General features: G+C 48.4%; 1 protein-coding gene across 5 annotated transcripts in view; it reads left to right on the top strand.

Moving 5' to 3' along the window:
* Positions 1–17,569, top strand: part of ADCY6 (adenylate cyclase 6) — a 153,073-nt gene that overhangs the window by 114,395 nt on the left and 21,109 nt on the right. For all 5 annotated transcript variants that reach the window (XM_075591215.1, XM_075591216.1, XM_075591212.1 and 2 more), the window contains exons 9-16: positions 5,104–5,245; positions 5,736–5,864; positions 8,479–8,504; positions 9,448–9,595; positions 16,162–16,259; positions 16,363–16,450; positions 16,529–16,645; positions 17,202–17,360. In XM_075591215.1, coding sequence (XP_075447330.1) covers positions 5,104–5,245; positions 5,736–5,864; positions 8,479–8,504; positions 9,448–9,595; positions 16,162–16,259; positions 16,363–16,450; positions 16,529–16,645; positions 17,202–17,360 — 907 coding nt within the window. The remainder of the gene's footprint in view (positions 1–5,103; positions 5,246–5,735; positions 5,865–8,478; positions 8,505–9,447; positions 9,596–16,161; positions 16,260–16,362; positions 16,451–16,528; positions 16,646–17,201; positions 17,361–17,569) is intronic.

The following is a 17,569-nucleotide window of genomic DNA, read 5'->3' as shown; positions in this document are numbered from 1 at the left end:
GCATTTTTATTAAATGATGTATTTTGTTGGCTACTGGTTTTCATTTATGTGTTGCCTAGTGGATGTATTAATTAATTGTTGTGTTGGTTCCTGCTTTTATGTATTAAATGTATTGTTTGGCTAGTAGTATGATTTATGTAATTGATTGGCTAGTGGTTTTAATGATTTTATTGAATGCCTAGTGGTTTTATTTCTTTAATTGATTTGGCAAGTGGTTTTATTTAGGTAATTGATTGGTTGGCTTGTGCATTTAATTTTTGTTTCTGGGGGTTTAGGTGCTTGTTGTATCTGTTTTATTATTGTGTATTTTGGACATTCATGTTTTTGTATTAGGGTGACCATTGACTGCTATAGTAGCTTATCATGCCCATATTATATGGATATGATGTACTACTATGCCAATCAATGGGTACAGGGTGGGTATAGTGGGTCCGGGTGGGTGATTAGGCTTCCCGGTTGGGTAGCAGGGGAGGGTGGGTTAACCCCTTAATTACTATAGCGCTTATTAACCGCTACGGTGGTTAAGGGCCATTAGATTGTATTTTTTATGTATTCTTTCTGGCATCGGAGGACATGGCCCTGCAATATGCTGAAGAGGAAGCCCTTCTTAATGGCAGGGGTAAGTAGAATGGTTTTATTTATTTTATTTATGCTGCCTGGCTAATGTTTTGTTTAATAATGGGAAAATTATCTATTATCCATATTATTCATAACTGGATAATAGTTATTTTGCACATTACTGTACTGTATGTGTTTGAATGGGGGGGGAGGGGGAGGTGTATTTATTGAAATGGAGGCCATCTTTATTTTTTATTTTTTTTACAATATGCATTGTACCGCATGCCAGCGGAGTCCCACGAGGACCCCTGCCAGACTCTGGTATTAATCCTGTGTATAAAAAAATAAATTATGGTTTTATGTGGGGGCACAGGGGGTGGGTTGTGTATTTGGTATTTATTTGGTATTTATTACATATTGTAATGGTTATTGGTGGCCTAGGAGGTGGGTAGTAGGGCTGTTGTGTGTATTTTTGTTTATTGTGGTTAGCGGGGGTGGGTGAAGGGTGTAGTAGCCCCAAGGATGGGTAGCCCTTGGTGTGTGTTTAGGCGTAGCGGGAGGGTTTAACCCCTTCATTACTTTAGCGGTATTAACCGCTAAGGTAATGAAGGGGTTAAGTCCACCCGCAACCCCCCCTTTACCCCCCGCCCCGCAAGGCCTAAACACACACTATGGGCCAAATACCACATTCACCCACCCCCGCTACCCACAATAAGCATGGCACTGGTGGATAACTCCTTCATTGCCTTCGCGGTTAGTTGCTAAGGTAATGAAGTTGTCTGTAAATGCATTTTTCATGCATCTGATTCATGCCGGGGGTCTCCGGTGCTGGTAATAATGGATATCAGCTCCGTCTCGCCTCTTATCGGCAGCTTCTCTCCACCTTCTTGCCAACTTTTCCTGGCGATACGATTTGGTGAGGAATTCTATAGTGGCGATCAGCCACGATAAGCTGATCGGGGCTACTAGAATTGAGCGAGTTTGAAAAACTGCCGATAAATGGCTTATCGCCGTGTGTTTGGGGATTTTTTTTTTTTTTTTATGTGCCGAAAACCTCTCTTACCTCCGACTTATCGGAGCTTACTGAATAGCAGTAGGCTTTTTTCGACGATAAGGTGGCTTATCACGGCTTACTGCATAGGCCCCTAAATGTTCTTTTTGACCTTATTTCAAAATCATAATGAATGAGTTTTATGTTTTGGCAACGCTTAGTTAGCTATGAGTAAATAGGCACTTAATGAGTTTTTCAATAGAAATATCAAAAAATTCCAAGTCAGTACATTTAGTTTGTTTTTGCCAAAAATGATATACCTATAGAGAAGCGCTAAGAGACCCACACTCTCTCTTTCTAGAAATGACCAGAATGTGCCTCTTATTGTTCTGAACTGTAGCTCTGGGATAGTACCGTTCCCCCCTCTCTTTCCCTCACTACTTGCTCCCAAATCTATACCTTCTACAGTGGAATTCTCCAGCAGCAGTTGCCTTCTTTTCTGGGATCCTATTTTCTTGACTGCTGTATGCTTCCTATTAATTCCAGAAACCTCCTCCTCCGCCTCTTCCTCTGCCTTGAGGGGCCTTCTCCTGCAGCTCTGGCTGCACTTTTCCCCTCACCTTTTTATTTTTGGGTGCCCAGTGTCCCGGAACAATCAACCTAGGAATCTCCTCATCAACCTGCTCCTGGCATTGGCTAAGCTGGCCATTTATAAGACCAGAAGCAGTGTCTGGAGAGGGATGTCCCAACAAACATCGTGGCCATGTTCCAGGCGCTGGTGCACTCCCGTATCCGGGCAGAGTACACGTACGCCGAGTGCACTGGGACGGTTTCAGCGTTTGCCTCCCAGTGGGCGTCAGGCTGGGTGCTCTGCTCGGTATCCCCCCATTTGGATTTTTTTTACATTAACTCTCCTATTTTAGTGCACATTATTTTAGTTTATTGTTGCACTAGATACCGGTTTATGTTATATTTTTGTTAGTCTGGTATTTTTTTCTCACTGTGTCCTTAGGACCAATGAGTTACCTATTACCTGTTGATCCGATTGGTCGGCTTTGACGGCCAATCAGAACTACCAGATTAAATAGTTCTCCTCTTACTCTGCAGCACGTGCTTCTACTGTGCTGTTATCTTCTGTTAGTGCAGCTCAGGTGTTGTGCAGTGGCACAGATTGTAGGATGTGCCTGCGGTCTACAACCCTCACCCTCCCAGAGCCCACAGTTGTCCAGGCCACTACCCTCCGAGAAGGTCTCTGAGGCAGCAGTTGCCTCCCACTCCACTTGACGTAACAGATATATATAGATATAGTGTGTGTGTGTGTGTGTGTGTGTGTGTGTGTGTGTGTGTGTGTGTGTGTATATAACTGTGTGTATATAACTGTGTGTATATAACTGTGTGTATATATAACAACAACTTTACAACTGTGAGAACTTTACTTTCTAAAAGCTGTGATTATTTGTACTCTTCCTATCCTCCAATAACTGGGAAGTCTCTTCTCCTGTATTTCACTATACCCTACTACCTATTGCTTTTTCTGTTTACTGTTTCCTCACTCCTTGGTGAACGCCTCTGTTCTCTCCACCTTCCCCACTCCCCACTGCACCATTATTTATACACCTCTCTCCCAACAACCCTCAATAAAAACTCACCCCCACAAATCCTCTATTCACACCCTCTATCTACTCCTTCCTGCTGCTGGGGATCTCCCCTAAGCCTGAAGCAGACATACACACCTGATCTCACCCACGACTCAAGGCCATCTCTTCCCCTGTAAATGGTGTTAACCTTTTCATTTAACACTGACTAACCTTAAAACTTGCCCACAAATGAAGCATCCCAATAGCCTGCACTCATGGCTATTGTCCCACAGTCACTTATACCACCCATTGTGGCCAAGCACACCCATCTACAGCACTTATTCCCCCACCTGCTGTCTCTTTAAGTTTCCCCTCAAACCTCTTAGATTGTAAGCTCTTCGGGGCAGGGATTTCCTTTCCCATTGTCTGATTTTTGCAGCATTTATTGTATTATTATAATTCCTTGTACTGTATTCTTTGTGAAGCGCTGAGTACACTTTTGGCGCTATATAAATAAAGACATACATACATACATACATACATACATACATACAAACACTTATATATCATTACATTTTAAGTTATGGTGGGTGAAAAAGACAACAAAAAAACTCCACCGTTAGCATATAGCCAATAAAGAATATCACTTGTGAGCACTGTATGCTAGGTGATAATGGTTGAAAGGCAGGGGTGCAGACCTGTCTAAGACATGTAAAATTCAAACTTCAAAAAACAGCTGCACTTTTGGACCAACCAGGTGCCTTACTGGCAGAGAGGGCAATCTCCCAGGTGAGCTCGGGATACCTAGTTATAGAGTGCACACAGACCAATCAGCTGAGGGCAATTTGTAACCGGCTTAACTCTGCCACACCCTTAGCAAGCAGGAATAAAACTGTTCTCTCCAGTGAACACCATAAACATTGTACTTGTTTAACACTTAGAAAACCAGCTAACTTTAGGCTAAGGCCCCGGTAACTCCGCTGCAACGCGCGCCCGCGAGATTGGCGGCGCGTGCAGCCGATTCCCCGGTCTGCAGCTCACTGCAGGAAGAGAGACCGGGGGGGCGTGGCGGGGGAGTGACGGGGGCGCGGCCATGTCACCCGGCAGGTTCGCCCTCATTGGCTGAACTGCCGGGGGGCGTGCCGTATCGCTCGTCGCGAGTCCTGCTCTCAATTCTATTGAGAGCAGGAGCAACTCTCGCCCCAGCGCTGCAGCCCCCCCTCGCAGCGGGCCCGGCGCCATTGAGGGGAGGGCTCTCGTCCATACAGCGGACACTGCAGTAGGCAGTGGGGGCAAGGCCTTAGAACAAGCAAGTGCTCTACAGGCAGTGAGTACTTCTGCAGTGCAGCTTCTTTTCCTGAATGTACAGTACAACAGTCATGATGTTGTGATCCAGATGTATGAATTTCAATAACCCCTCAAAAGCTACTGTATATATTATATAAATAAGCACATATTCTTTGTGTAATGCCAACGGTCAAATCTTTGCATTCAGCAGCCGTGTCATAGTTATCATACAAAAACAGACATAAACCTATTATCCATCTCTGGCCGTCACATTATGTCTCATTTTTATGCCCCGTGAAATAGACGATGAGCTGTTTGGGGCAGGAGTTGTTGTGCCTGGTAAGTTTTACATGTGCTGTGCTCATTGGAAGCGCTAGGTATATCATTAGATCTTCAGAAAACTTGGCAGCATAATGTGTCAGGGAGTAGGAGGGTCTTTCGTCCAACTAAAATATGAAAATGCTTATGAGGTAACTAGTGAATAATCAGGATTATTTGTTCTGAGGTCCTTGTATGTGAGTGAGCACAACTGAAATCCACATTGGCTGTGGTAACAGCCTCATTGAAAATGATCAGTTTAGAGACATAAATAAATAGTTTTGTATGTGTATTGTGTGAAGGTATGGGGGGGGGGTGGACAGACAGACAGAAGAGGGGAGGAAACTCTGACCATTACATCTCCCTTCACAGGAGGATACACATTACAAGCGCTACTCTGAAGTACCTGAATGGAGACTATGAGGTGGAGCCAGGGCACGGGGGAGAGAGGGATGCATACCTGAAGGAACACAACATCAATACCTTCCTGGTGATGGGATGCAGTCAGAAGCGGGTACATTGAAAGATGGTTTCTATGGCCTCTCCCATTATGAACAACACCGGGAGGTGTTTGGGGCCTTAGCACTGAGATGCCCTGATACAGGGGATACAGTATTTAGTACTAATGTGTGGTTAGTTCAGGAATTCAGGGAATGTCCGTGACATGCAATGCTCCCCCCATTCAGTAGTTCACATGGCATTAATCCACCTCCATAACATCAAGAAAGGAGAAGGAAGTCCTCTTCCGTTCTGATCATGGTTGGGGCTTGTTGAGAGTGTAAGCAATTATAAGCCTTAGGCTTGTTATATTGTAGGCGGTGGTGTGCGCCCGGCATTGCACGTGCACGTGGTGAAACAAGCAAAACTGGCAGGACATTCATGAAACGTCATAAGGGCCACCATTATCGCCGCTCTTGAGACGTTCCCCTGAACATAAGGCATTCACAAGTTTTACATCCAGAAGGTGCTTTTTGGTAATAGTCTTTATGTCTCTGCGTTCCCAGAAAGATGAGAAAGCGATGCTGGCCAAGCTCCAGAGGGCGCGAGCCAGCTCCACCGAGGGCCTAACACGTGTCTGGGTGCCCGATAGACCCTTTCCTCGCAACAAAGGCTCGAAGGCTTTCCGACAAATGGTTAGTCTGAAGCAGGGGGTGAAAGGGCGTTGGGCCCAAAATACTGCAGGGTGTGAAAGTAAGAGAATCCAGAAAGGAGAAGAAGCTGGAGAAAGGGGGTGGAGGGATGGGTGGAGAGGAGCGAGTAATCCAGATGGTTATACTATGGACAAAATCGATGGAGAGTCAGGGGAGTGGGGCTGCATAGTGCCAAGAGCTCATGGGTTTTTTTTGTTTGTTTTTTTTTGTTCTAGTGTAGGTAATAAAAATGGCTGTAGTACTAGATATGCTTATATGGGTAAGAATTGACTGCTGAAAGAGTGGCTAAAGTGCGTGATAATTGATTGTACCAACAGAGAGTGTGGTTGAGGCACTTGTGAATGGATAAGACCTGTTCAGAACTGACGGGCTTTGCAATGAGAAGTTGCATAACTGAGGGTTTTAGTTGATCTTGGTTGTCCACCTCTGTAAATACGGAGTAGTAACGTGTGGTCCATTTATGACTCCTTATATGTCCAAAGAAACCCATGAAACTGGTAAAAATAAGTCCAACTGCAAAAGCACAGTGGTGCATGTACACACAGGCAGCAGACTGTAAAGATTGACATGTTCATTGTAGTGTACCTGTCTGTAGTAGAGAGCAGTGTGTGGTCTTGGTACCCGCGGCTGTGACAGTGTTATTCTGCACGATTAGTCATACGAGATGATACTCGTGTGATTCTTCTGCCGCACACAGGCTGCAGCTTTTCCCCAGGACTGGGAATGAGAGAGAGGCCTCCCTGCGAGGTTATCTCAGACATCACAGGGACACGGCTTCTCTCCCAGAAACACTTGATTAAATAATGTCGTCAGAGAGCCTCCTGTGGGACCTGTCTAATGAGACCTGCCAAGGGACAAACAACTCCCAGCTCACTTGCCTTTCTCTGCCAAGTGCTTACTCCTGGTGCCTAAAGGCTGGTTGCAGTGTTATTGCATGTAGCCCTATAGGTTGATTAATAAAAGCTTTACATACTTGGCCAACTCAAAACAAACGAGCCAATAATAAAAAATTATATGAAAGTGGAAGCCAGGAGGTAGTTTTTGAAGGCACCAGAAGTCTATCCGTAATACATGAGTTTTAATGACTGATTCTAGACCTGGACAATCAAGCAAGCCTAGATTTAGTAAACTGCAGGTAAATAAAAGATCCTTACAGTGAAGCAGTAAAACGACGGACACATTTACTAAAGTCTATGCAAGTAAACAAACCTATTTTGTAACATCATTAACATGGCTGGTCCGTCTCATTTCATTGTCCTTTCTGCTGCTTCTTACCAGTCAAACCGTGCCATTTAAACCTCCGGTGAGTCATTCCTAGCATCATGTGTTTACAATTTAAGTCACAAGCTCAGTAAATTGGTATATTGACGGAATCCTTTGCGGAGTATAGCATGTAAAAGCTTCTATTTATGTTTTAGAAGGGTACTCATGGCAATATGTCCAGTGGTTGAAATGTAAGTAATTGCTGCATTCCGTACAAAGATTAGAACAAGTATCTCTATGTGCAGTTGTATGGTTTCCTGCTTATCGAAGGTATTAGTCACCTAGATTTCATACATTAAACATGTCATGGGCATCAGTTCACTTTGCTGCTTGTGCTGACGGCATCTTTAATTATCTCTCAGGTCATGCGCTAAGCTGACTGACCGGAAGTAGTATTAAGTTTGATGCAGATTGCTTAGCACTGTTGAGGGATTCTGCCTTGGAAAGAAGTTCTACTTTAATGGGAACATTAACATAAAAGATTTCAAACCAGGCAGTCTACGTACTGCTATGAGCAAACGGTCTCATTTGTAGCCAAACCCTTCAAACGGTCTCATTTCTATATTTAATAAATCCAGCAGTGCACAAGCCATGCCATGTGTAGCTCTTTTGTGGCAGTCCAGACCTGTGACACCAGTCCACTTGAGCTTCTTCCCTTCAGAGCTTCTGCAGTAAGCAGATCGATAGTACAGCAACAGCATGGGGGAGGAAAGTACAGAGCCAACAGCCAATTCATGGATAGTTTTGTGGAGCAGCTAGAAAACGGAACTGTTGAGAGTTGCCCCAACTTGGCCTTCTTGCAGACATTCTAACCCCCGTCTCCTCTGGTAACTGTGTTCTATTACCGCACCTCAGGCGAGGTAATGGAAAATGAGTAATAATAGAAACGGCTATACCGTAAATCTTTCTTTTAAAAGAAGGTCGACGTTAATTTGTATATGTAGCTGAATCCTGACCGGCTGTTTTATTTTTCCCTTGCCAGAAGGGACATCGCTGCTTCTACACCGCTCCGAATTATATAGTTATTGTATTCTTTTGTTGTTATCCATTTTATTTTAATAGGGCTATCGTGCAACTGATGTTTTTACATGGAATAAACTTTAGCAGTAATTGACTAATTACTTGGAGATGACTGTAGGGCAGGTTCCGCCTTTTTGTTATGGTTATGTGTGTATAGATTGTGTTTGCAGCTGCCGTCAAAAGGTTGGGGCTTTACCAAAAGGTGTCATTGCGGGAGCAGGACTCCTGCAGGGCAGCAGAGGGAACGACTTAGTGGGATGGGAGACAAAAAGCGAAGAGACCTTCCCTTAATATCTTATCTCGTTGCTTTCAGGGAATTGATGAATCAAGTAAAGATAAGTAAGTAGCAAACATGAGATCCAATGTGTGTACATGTTTACTTTGTAAATCTTGTGATCCCGAGAACCCAAACAGTCTTACCGCCTGTTTCTTTTGCACTCTTCTCTCGTTCATCGTCCTTCTCTCTCTTTCTCTTCCCCTTGATTTCATTCTTTCCCCGTATTTTTGTCTGTCTATTCCCCCTCTCTTCCTTTCCATTTCCTTCACTCTATTTTGCTTTGTCTCCGTGTGTCTTTTTTCTCTTCTGTACCAATATGACAACTCTTCAGGTGAGATTTCACAGCACAGTTTGGCTCAGATGTTAGTCTGAAAACGTCTATACACGTTTTAACATTTGCCATGTTGGGCCAATAAAAAATATTACCACCAACATAATGTGGTGCATTATTATTATTATTACCTCTTGCCTTTTGTAAATAGTTTTTCTCCTGTCAGTCTGTTGTAGTTCTTTCATTCCTCGCCACCCTTGCTCTCCCTTTGTAGCTCAATTCTTCTCCCAACATTCATTTCCTCTTCCTCTGCCCGCACCCTTCCCCCCCTCACTGTTTCTCCACCCTCATATTTGTATTGATCCCCCCTCCCCTCTTTTTTTCTCTCATTCAGCATCCCATGTCCCACTTTTCTCAATTTTTGTTTCCATCCCTCTATACTCCAGTCTTCAAGCCGAAAACTGGGCTTCAGGTTGAGCCACCTGTGCTGAAGCAGGGACAAATTGAGCCACCTGTGTGCTGAAGCAGGGATATCCTAAAAACCTGACCTGTTGGGGGGGGGGGGAGGGTTTGAGGACTGGAGTTGAGCATCCCTGCTCTATATCACTGTCCTGTTACTACTTCTCACCCTGTTTTTTCTCTAATGACGTCGCCCCTTTTTCCCAGTTTCTCTGATCTCTTCCCTCTGTATATCACCTTCACACTCGTGCTCTCTCTACCATCTTGCTTTATAGCAGGAACACCCAGGAAGCTCTGAATCCCGAGGACGAGGTTGACGAGTTCCTGGCAAGGGCAATAGATGCGCGGAGTATTGATCAGTTGCGTAAGGATCACGTCAAGAAATTTATTCTCACCTTCCAGACGCCGGACCTGGAGAAAAAGGTAACACGGACTGACCGGCATAACTTGCCATAGAGAAGGGTGAGAATGGGCTGTGTCATTGAAGAAAATAAATGTTTTTAAAAAGGTCAACTATGCAAGCCATGTCTTAAGTACACTGGAGAAAGGAGGTAATACACAAGCACGCTCCACTTCGCAGGATGTGCTTTATTCGGTAGTCCACTAAAGTGATAGACCTCTAAATAACAAAAACGAACTATTGAATAAATCCATCTGTCAGGTTGAGCATTGCTTTTGTATTCCATATGTTATTGAAGGAAGGTCTAAATTACTTGTACCAGTGGATGGGAAGAGGTGGGTGTGACTGGATTGTACCAGTGGAGGGGAGGAGGTGGGCGTGACTGGATTGTACCAGTGGAGGGGAGGAGATGGGTGTGACTGGATTGTACCAGTGGATGGGAAGAGGTGGGTGTGACTGGATTGTACCAGTGGATGGGAAGAGGTGGGTGTGACTGGATTGTACCAGTGGATGGGAAGAGGTGGGTGTGACTGGATTGTACCAGTGGATGGGAAGAGGTGGGTGTGACTGGATTGTACCAGTGGAGGGAAGGAGGTGGATGTGACTGGATTGTACCAGTGGAGGGGAGGAGGTGGGTGTGACTGGATTGTACCAGTGGAGGGGAAGAGGTGGGTGTGACTGGATTGTACCAGTGGAGGGGAGGAGGTGGGTGTGACTGGATTGTACCAGTGGAGGGGAGGAGGTGGGTGTGACTGGATTGTACCAGTGGAGGGGAGGAGGTGGGTGTGACTGGATTGTACCAGTGGATGGGAAGAGGTGGGTGTGACTGGATTGTACCAGTGGAGGGGAGGAGGTGGGTGTGACTGAATTGTACCAGTGGAGGGGAGGAGGTGGGTGTGACTGGATTGTACCAGTGGAGGGGAGGAGGTGGGTGTGACTGGATTGTACCAGTGGAGGGGAGGAGGTGAGTGTGACTGGATTGTACCAGTGGAGGGGAGGAGGTGGGTGTGACTGGATTGTACCAGTGGAGGGGAAGAGGTGGGTGTGACTGGATTGTACCAGTGGATGGGAGGAGGTGGGTGTGACTGGATTGTACCAGTGGAGGGGAGGAGGTGGGTGTGACTGGATTGTACCAGTGGAGGGGAGGTGGGTGTGACTGGATTGTACCAGTGGATGGGAAGAGGTGGGTGTGACTAGATTGTACCAGTGGATCGGAAGAGGTGGGTGTGACTGGATTGTACCAGTGGAGAGGAGGTGGGTGTGACTGGATTGTACCAGTGGAGGGGAGGAGGTGGGTGTGACTGGATTGTACCAGTGGAGGGGAGGAGGTCGGTGTGACTGGATTGTACCAGTGGAGGGGAGGAGGTGGGTGTGACTGGATTGTACCAGTGGAGGGGAGGAGGTGGGTATGACTGGATTGTACCAGTGGAGGGGAGGAGGTGGGTGTGACTGGATTGTCCCAGTGGAGGGGAGGAGGTGGATGTGACTGGATTGTACCAGTGGAGGGGAGGAGGTGGGTATGACTGGATTGTACCAGTGGAGGGGAGGAGGTGGGTGTGACTGGATTGTACCAGTGGATCGGAAGAGGTGGGTGTGACTGGATTGTACCAGTGGAGAGGAGGAGGTGGGTGTGACTGGATTGTACCAGTGGAGGGGAGGAGGTGGGTGTGACTGGATTGTACCAGTGGAGGGGAGGAGGTCGGTGTGACTGGATTGTACCAGTGGAGGGGAGGAGGTGGGTGTGACTGGATTGTACCAGTGGAGGGGAGGAGGTGGGTATGACTGGATTGTACCAGTGGAGGGGAGAAGGTGGGTGTGACTGGATTGTACCAGTGGAGGGGAGGAGGTGGATGTGACTGGATTGTACCAGTGGAGGGGAGGAGGTGGGTATGACTGGATTGTACCAGTGGAGGGGAGGAGGTGGGTGTGACTGGATTGTACCAGTGGAGGGGAGGAGGTGGATGTGACTGGATTGTACCAGTGGAGGGGAGGAGGTCGGTGTGACTGGATTGTACCAGTGGATGGGAGGAGGTGGGTGTGACTGGATTGTACCAGTGGAGGGGAGGAGGTGGATGTGAATGGATTGTACCAGTGGAGGGGAGGAGGTGGGTGTGACTGGATTGTACCAGTGGATGGGAAGAGGTGGGTGTGACTGGATTGTACCAGTGGATGGGAGGAGGTGGGTGTAACTGGATTGTACCAGTGGATGGGAGGAGGTGGGTGTGACTGGATTGTACCAGTGGATGGGAAGAGGTGGGTGTGAATGGATTGTACCAGTGGAGGGGAAGAGGTGGGTGTGACTGGATTGTACCAGTGGAGGGGAAGAGGTGGGTGTGACTGGATTGTACCAGTGGATGGGAGGAGGTGGGTGTGACTGGATTGTACCAGTGGAGGGGAAGAGGTGGGTGTGACTGGATTGTACCAGTGGAGGGGAAGAGATGGGTGTGAATGGATTGTACCAGTGGAGGGGAGAAGGTGGGTGTGACTGGATTGTACCAGTGGAGGGGAGGAGGTGGATGTGACTGGATTGTACCAGTGGAGGGGAGGAGGTGGGTATGACTGGATTGTACCAGTGGATGGGAAGAGGTGTCTTAAGTACACTGGAGAAAGGAGGTAATACACAAGCACGCTCCACTTCGCAGGATGTGCTTTATTAGGTAGTCCACTAAAGTGATAGACCTCTAAATAACAAAAACGAACTATTGAATAAATCCGTCTGTCAGGTTGAGTGTTGCTTTTGTATTACATATGTTATTGAAGGAAGGTCTAAATTACTTGTACCAGTGGATGGGAAGAGGTGGGTGTGACTGGATTGTACCAGTGGAGGGGAGGAGGTAGGTGTGACTGGATTGTACCAGTGGAGGGGAGGAGATGGGTGTGCCTGGATTGTACCAGTGGATGGGAAGAGGTGGGTGTGACTGGATTGTACCAGTGGATGGGAAGAGGTGGGTGTGACTGGATTGTACCAGTGGATGGGAAGAGGTGGGTGTGACTGGATTGTACCAGTGGAGGGGAGGAGGTGGGTGTGACTGGATTGTACCAGTGGAGGGGAGGAGGTGGGTGTGACTGGATTGTACCAGTGGAGGGGAGGAGGTGGGTGTGACTGGATTGTACCAGTGGATGGGAAGAGGTGGGTGTGACTGGATTGTACCAGTGGAGGGGAGGAGGTGGGTGTGACTGGATTGTACCAGTGGATGGGAAGAGGTGGGTGTGACTGGATTGTACCAGTGGAGGGGAGGAGGTGGGTGTGACTGGATTGTACCAGTGGAGGGGAGGAGGTGAGTGTGACTGGATTGTACCAGTGGAGGGGAGGAGGTGGGTGTGACTTTATTGTACCAGTGGAGGGGAAGAGGTGGGTGTGACTGGATTGTACCAGTGGATGGGAGCAGGTGGGTGTGACTGGATTGTACCAGTGGAGGGGAGGAGGTGGGTGTGACTGGATTGTACCAGTGGAGGGGAGGAGGTGGGTGTGAATGGATTGTACCAGTGGAGGGGAGGAGGTGGGTGTGACTGGATTGTACCAGTGGAGGGGAGGAGGTGGGTGTGACTGGATTGTACCAGTGGAGGGGAGGAGGTCGGTGTGACTGGATTGTACCAGTGGAGGGGAGGAGGTGGGTGTGAATGGATTGTACCAGTGGATGGGAAGAGGTGGGTGTGAATGGATTGTACCAGTGGAGGGGAAGAGGTGGGTGTGACTGGATTGTACCAGTGGAGGGGAGGAGGTGGGTGTGACTGGATTGTACCAGTAGAGGGGAGGAGGTCGGTGTGACTGGATTGTACCAGTGGAGGGGAGGATGTGGGTGTGAATGGATTGTACCAGTGGAGGGGAGAAGGTGGGTGTGACTGGATTGTACCAGTGGAGGGGAGGAGGTGGATGTGACTGGATTGTACCAGTGGAGGGGAAGAGGTGGGTGTGACTGGATTGTACCAGTGGAGGGGAGGAGGTGGGTGTGACTGGATTGTACCAGTGGAGGGGAGGAGGTGAGTGTGACTGGATTGTACCAGTGGAGGGGAGGAGGTGGGTGTGACTGGATTGTACCAGTGGAGGGGAAGAGGTGGATGTGACTGGATTGTACCAGTGGATGGGAGGAGGTGGGTGTAACTGGATTGTACCAGTGGAGGGGAGGAGGTGGGTGTGACTGGATTGTACCAGTGGAGGGGAGGTGGGTGTGACTGGATTGTACCAGTGGATGGGAAGAGGTGGGTATGACTTGATTGTACCAGTGGAGGGGAGGAGGTGGGTGTGAATGGATTGTACCAGTGGAGGGGAGGAGGTGGGTGTGACTGGATTGTACCAGTGGAGGGGAGGAGGTGGGTGTGACTGGATTGTACCAGTGCAGGGGAGGAGGTCGGGGTGACTGGATTGTACCAGTGGAGGGGAGGAGGTGGGTGTGAATGGATTGTACCAGTGGAGGGGAGAAGGTGGGTGTGACTGGATTGTACCAGTGGAGGGGAGGAGGTGGATGTGACTGGATTGTACCAGTGGATGGGAAGAGGTGGGTGTGAATGGATTGTACCAGTGGAGGGGAAGAGGTGGGTGTGACTGGATTGTACCAGTGGAGGGGAGGAGGTGGGTGTGACTGGATTGTACCAGTGGAGGGGAGGAGGTGGGTGTGACTGGATTGTACCAGTAGAGGGGAGGAGGTCGGTGTGACTGGATTGTACCAGTGGAGGGGAGGAGGTGGGTGTGAATGGATTGTACCAGTGGAGGGGAGAAGGTGGGTGTGACTGGATTGTACCAGTGGAGGGGAGGAGGTGGATGTGACTGGATTGTACCAGTGGAGGGGAGGAGGTGGGTATGACTGGATTGTACCAGTGGAGGGGAGGAGGTGGGTGTGACTGGATTGTACCAGTGGAGGGGAGGAGGTGGGTGTGACTGGATTGTACCAGTAGAGGGGAGGAGGTCGGTGTGACTGGATTGTACCAGTGGAGGGGAGGAGGTGGGTGTGAATGGATTGTACCAGTGGAGGGGAGAAGGTGGGTGTGACTGGATTGTACCAGTGGAGGGGAGGAGGTGGATGTGACTGGATTGTACCAGTGGAGGGGAGGAGGTGGGTATGACTGGATTGTACCAGTGGAGGGGAGGAGGTGGGTGTGACTGGATTGTACCAGTGGAGGGGAGGAGGTGGGTGTGACTGGATTGTACCAGTAGAGGGGAGGAGGTCGGTGTGACTGGATTGTACCAGTGGAGGGGAGGAGGTGGGTGTGAATGGATTGTACCAGTGGAGGGGAGAAGGTGGGTGTGACTGGATTGTACCAGTGGAGGGGAGGAGGTGGATGTGACTGGATTGTACCAGTGGAGGGGAGGAGGTGGGTATGACTGGATTGTACCAGTGGAGGGGAGGAGGTGGGTGTGACTGGATTGTACCAGTGGAGGGGAGGAGGTGGGTGTGACTGGATTGTACCAGTGGATGGGAAGAGATGGATGTGACTGGATTGTACCAGTGGAGGGGAGGAGGTGGGTGTGACTGGATTGTACCAGTGGAGGGGAGGAGGTCGGTGTGACTGGATTGTACCAGTGGAGGGGAGGAGGTGGGTGTGACTGGATTGTACCAGTGGAGGGGAGGAGGTGGATGTGAATGGATTGTACCAGTGGAGGGGAGGAGGTGGGTGTGACTGGATTATACCAGTGGATGGGAAGAGGTGGGTGTGACTGGATTGTACCAGTGGATGGGAGGAGGTGGGTGTGACTGGATTGTACCAGTGGATGGGAGGAGGTGGGTGTGACTGGATTGTACCAGTGGAGGGGAGGAGGTGGGTGTGACTGGATTGTACCAGTGGAGGGGAGGAGGTGGGTGTGAATGGATTGTACCAGTGGAGGGGAGGAGGTGGGTGTGACTGGATTGTACCAGTGGAGGGGAAGAAGTGGGTGTGACTGGATTGCACCAGTGGAGGGGAGGAGGTGGGTGTGACTGGATTGTATCAGTGGAGGGGAGGAGGTGGGTGTGACTGGATTGTATCAGTGGAGGGGAGGAGGTGGGTGTGACTGGATTGTACCAATGGAGGGGAGGAGGTGGGTGTGACTGGATTGTACCAGTGGAGGGGAAGAGGTGGGTGTGACTGGATTGTACCAGTGGAGGGGAAGAGGTGGGTGTGACTGGATTGCACCAGTGGAGGGGAGGAGGTGGGTGTAACTGGATTGTACCAATGGAGGGGAGGAGGTGGGTGTGACTGGATTGTACCAGTGGAGGGGAGGAGGTGGGTGTGACTGGATTGTACCAGTGGAGGGGAGGAGGTGGGTGTGACTGGATTGTACCAGTGGAGGGGAAGAGGTGGGTGTGACTGGATTGCACCAGTGGAGGGGAGGAGGTGGGTGTAACTGGATTGTACCAATGGAGGGGAGGAGGTGGGTGTGACTGGATTGTACCAATGGAGGGGAGGAGGTGGGTGTGACTGGATTGTACCAATGGAGGGGAGGAGGTGGGTGTGACTGGATTGTACCAGTGGAGGGGAGGAGGTGGGTGTGAGTGACTGTACGAGGGAAGGAGATGGGTAGGAATGAACTGTACAATTCGTTAAGCATGAAATAGTATACCTGCCTTTAAAGTCTCATTTTCCTGAGATCTTCCTCTCTTTGCTTCTTTTGTAGTACTCTAAGAAAGTGGATGACCGCTTTGGGGGTTACGTGGCCTGCACTCTGCTGGTGTTCTGCTTTATTTGTTTTATCCAGATTGTGATATTCCCTCAGTGAGTCCAGCAGTTTTTTCAAATACTCCTAATGTAAACCATGAGACACCATCTGTCTATGGTTACAGGGTGTTGTAAGTGACTGTGTGTGTCTCCCCTGCAGCTCCCTCCTCATGCTTGGAGTCTACAGCAGCATTTTTATCATTCTGGCCAATATTCTCTTTGTGTGTGCTGTGTACTCCTGTATAAAGGTCAGTGATTGCTGCTAGGATGGGTGTGTGAGTGGGCGTTCCCTGTGCAGGAGGCATCATCTCTGGTTTCTTTTGCAGCTCTTCCCATCAGCCTTACAGAGGGTGTCTCGAAAGATTGTTGAGTCCCGAACAAACAGCACTCTAATTGGGATCTTCACCATCCTATTGGTATTCACCTCGGCCTTTGCTAACATGGTAATAAGACATTACCAACATTTCAGGATAGAAACATTGTGTTGCAAAGTGTAACTCATCCCATTCCTTCTCTTATCTTTATTCATTAAATCTGTCTCTTCTACTCCGTTTCAGTCTGTTATTTCCCTGTCAGTATGTTGTCACCAATCTAATCTCTTTATCTCTGCCTCATTGTCTGTGTGCTCTTTCCTTTCTTAATTCTCTCATATAAACTCTTTCACTGTCTTGGACTCCCGTCGGTTCTCTTGGTCTGCACCACTTTTGTCTTGCTCACTCACACAATGCCTCTTGTTTTCTGAGTTGCATGCACTTTCAAATACTGTATCTCTGTGCCTGTCACACTCTCTCAAAACTCTCTCTTGGTCTTTCTCTTCTGTGACACTTTTTTCCCCCATCTCACTTGGTGACTCTCCCTGTCACTAGTGTCTCTGCCTCTGTGATGCTCCCCCTCTGTCACTCATCTGACCTCACAATCTCTCTTTTTGTCCCGACACACTTTCTCCTCCTGTCTCTCCATCTCTTCTCACTGTGTTTCATGTTTTCCCTATATTTTCAGTTTGTCTGTAGTGACCAGAGCCTCCATGATTGTGTAGCTCTTGAACTGAACATCAGCGACATTTATATCACTCCCTGTCACGTCAAAAGACTCAACTACTCCCTATACATGGAGACCCCTATGTGTGACTTTGAACATCCCCCGTGCAACTTCCCAGAGGTATGGACGAACACACGTACCACTACTGGAAGTGATGCGTCGTATACACAGCAACCGTGTTGTGTACTCCTCCACCTCGTTATTGCTTACTATAATTTTGCTGAACATTTAATCCTGGTTTACTGCAGATGAATGCGCATTGCTTTTGTAATTTCACAGCTCTATTTCCTTTTATTTGAATTGGAAAATCCTTATATTACAACATGCAA

The sequence above is a fragment of the Ascaphus truei genome, chromosome 3 (genome assembly GCF_040206685.1).
Source record: "Ascaphus truei isolate aAscTru1 chromosome 3, aAscTru1.hap1, whole genome shotgun sequence".
Lineage (NCBI taxonomy): Eukaryota > Metazoa > Chordata > Amphibia > Anura > Ascaphidae > Ascaphus > Ascaphus truei.
This window is presented reverse-complemented; position numbering and strand designations above follow the sequence as displayed.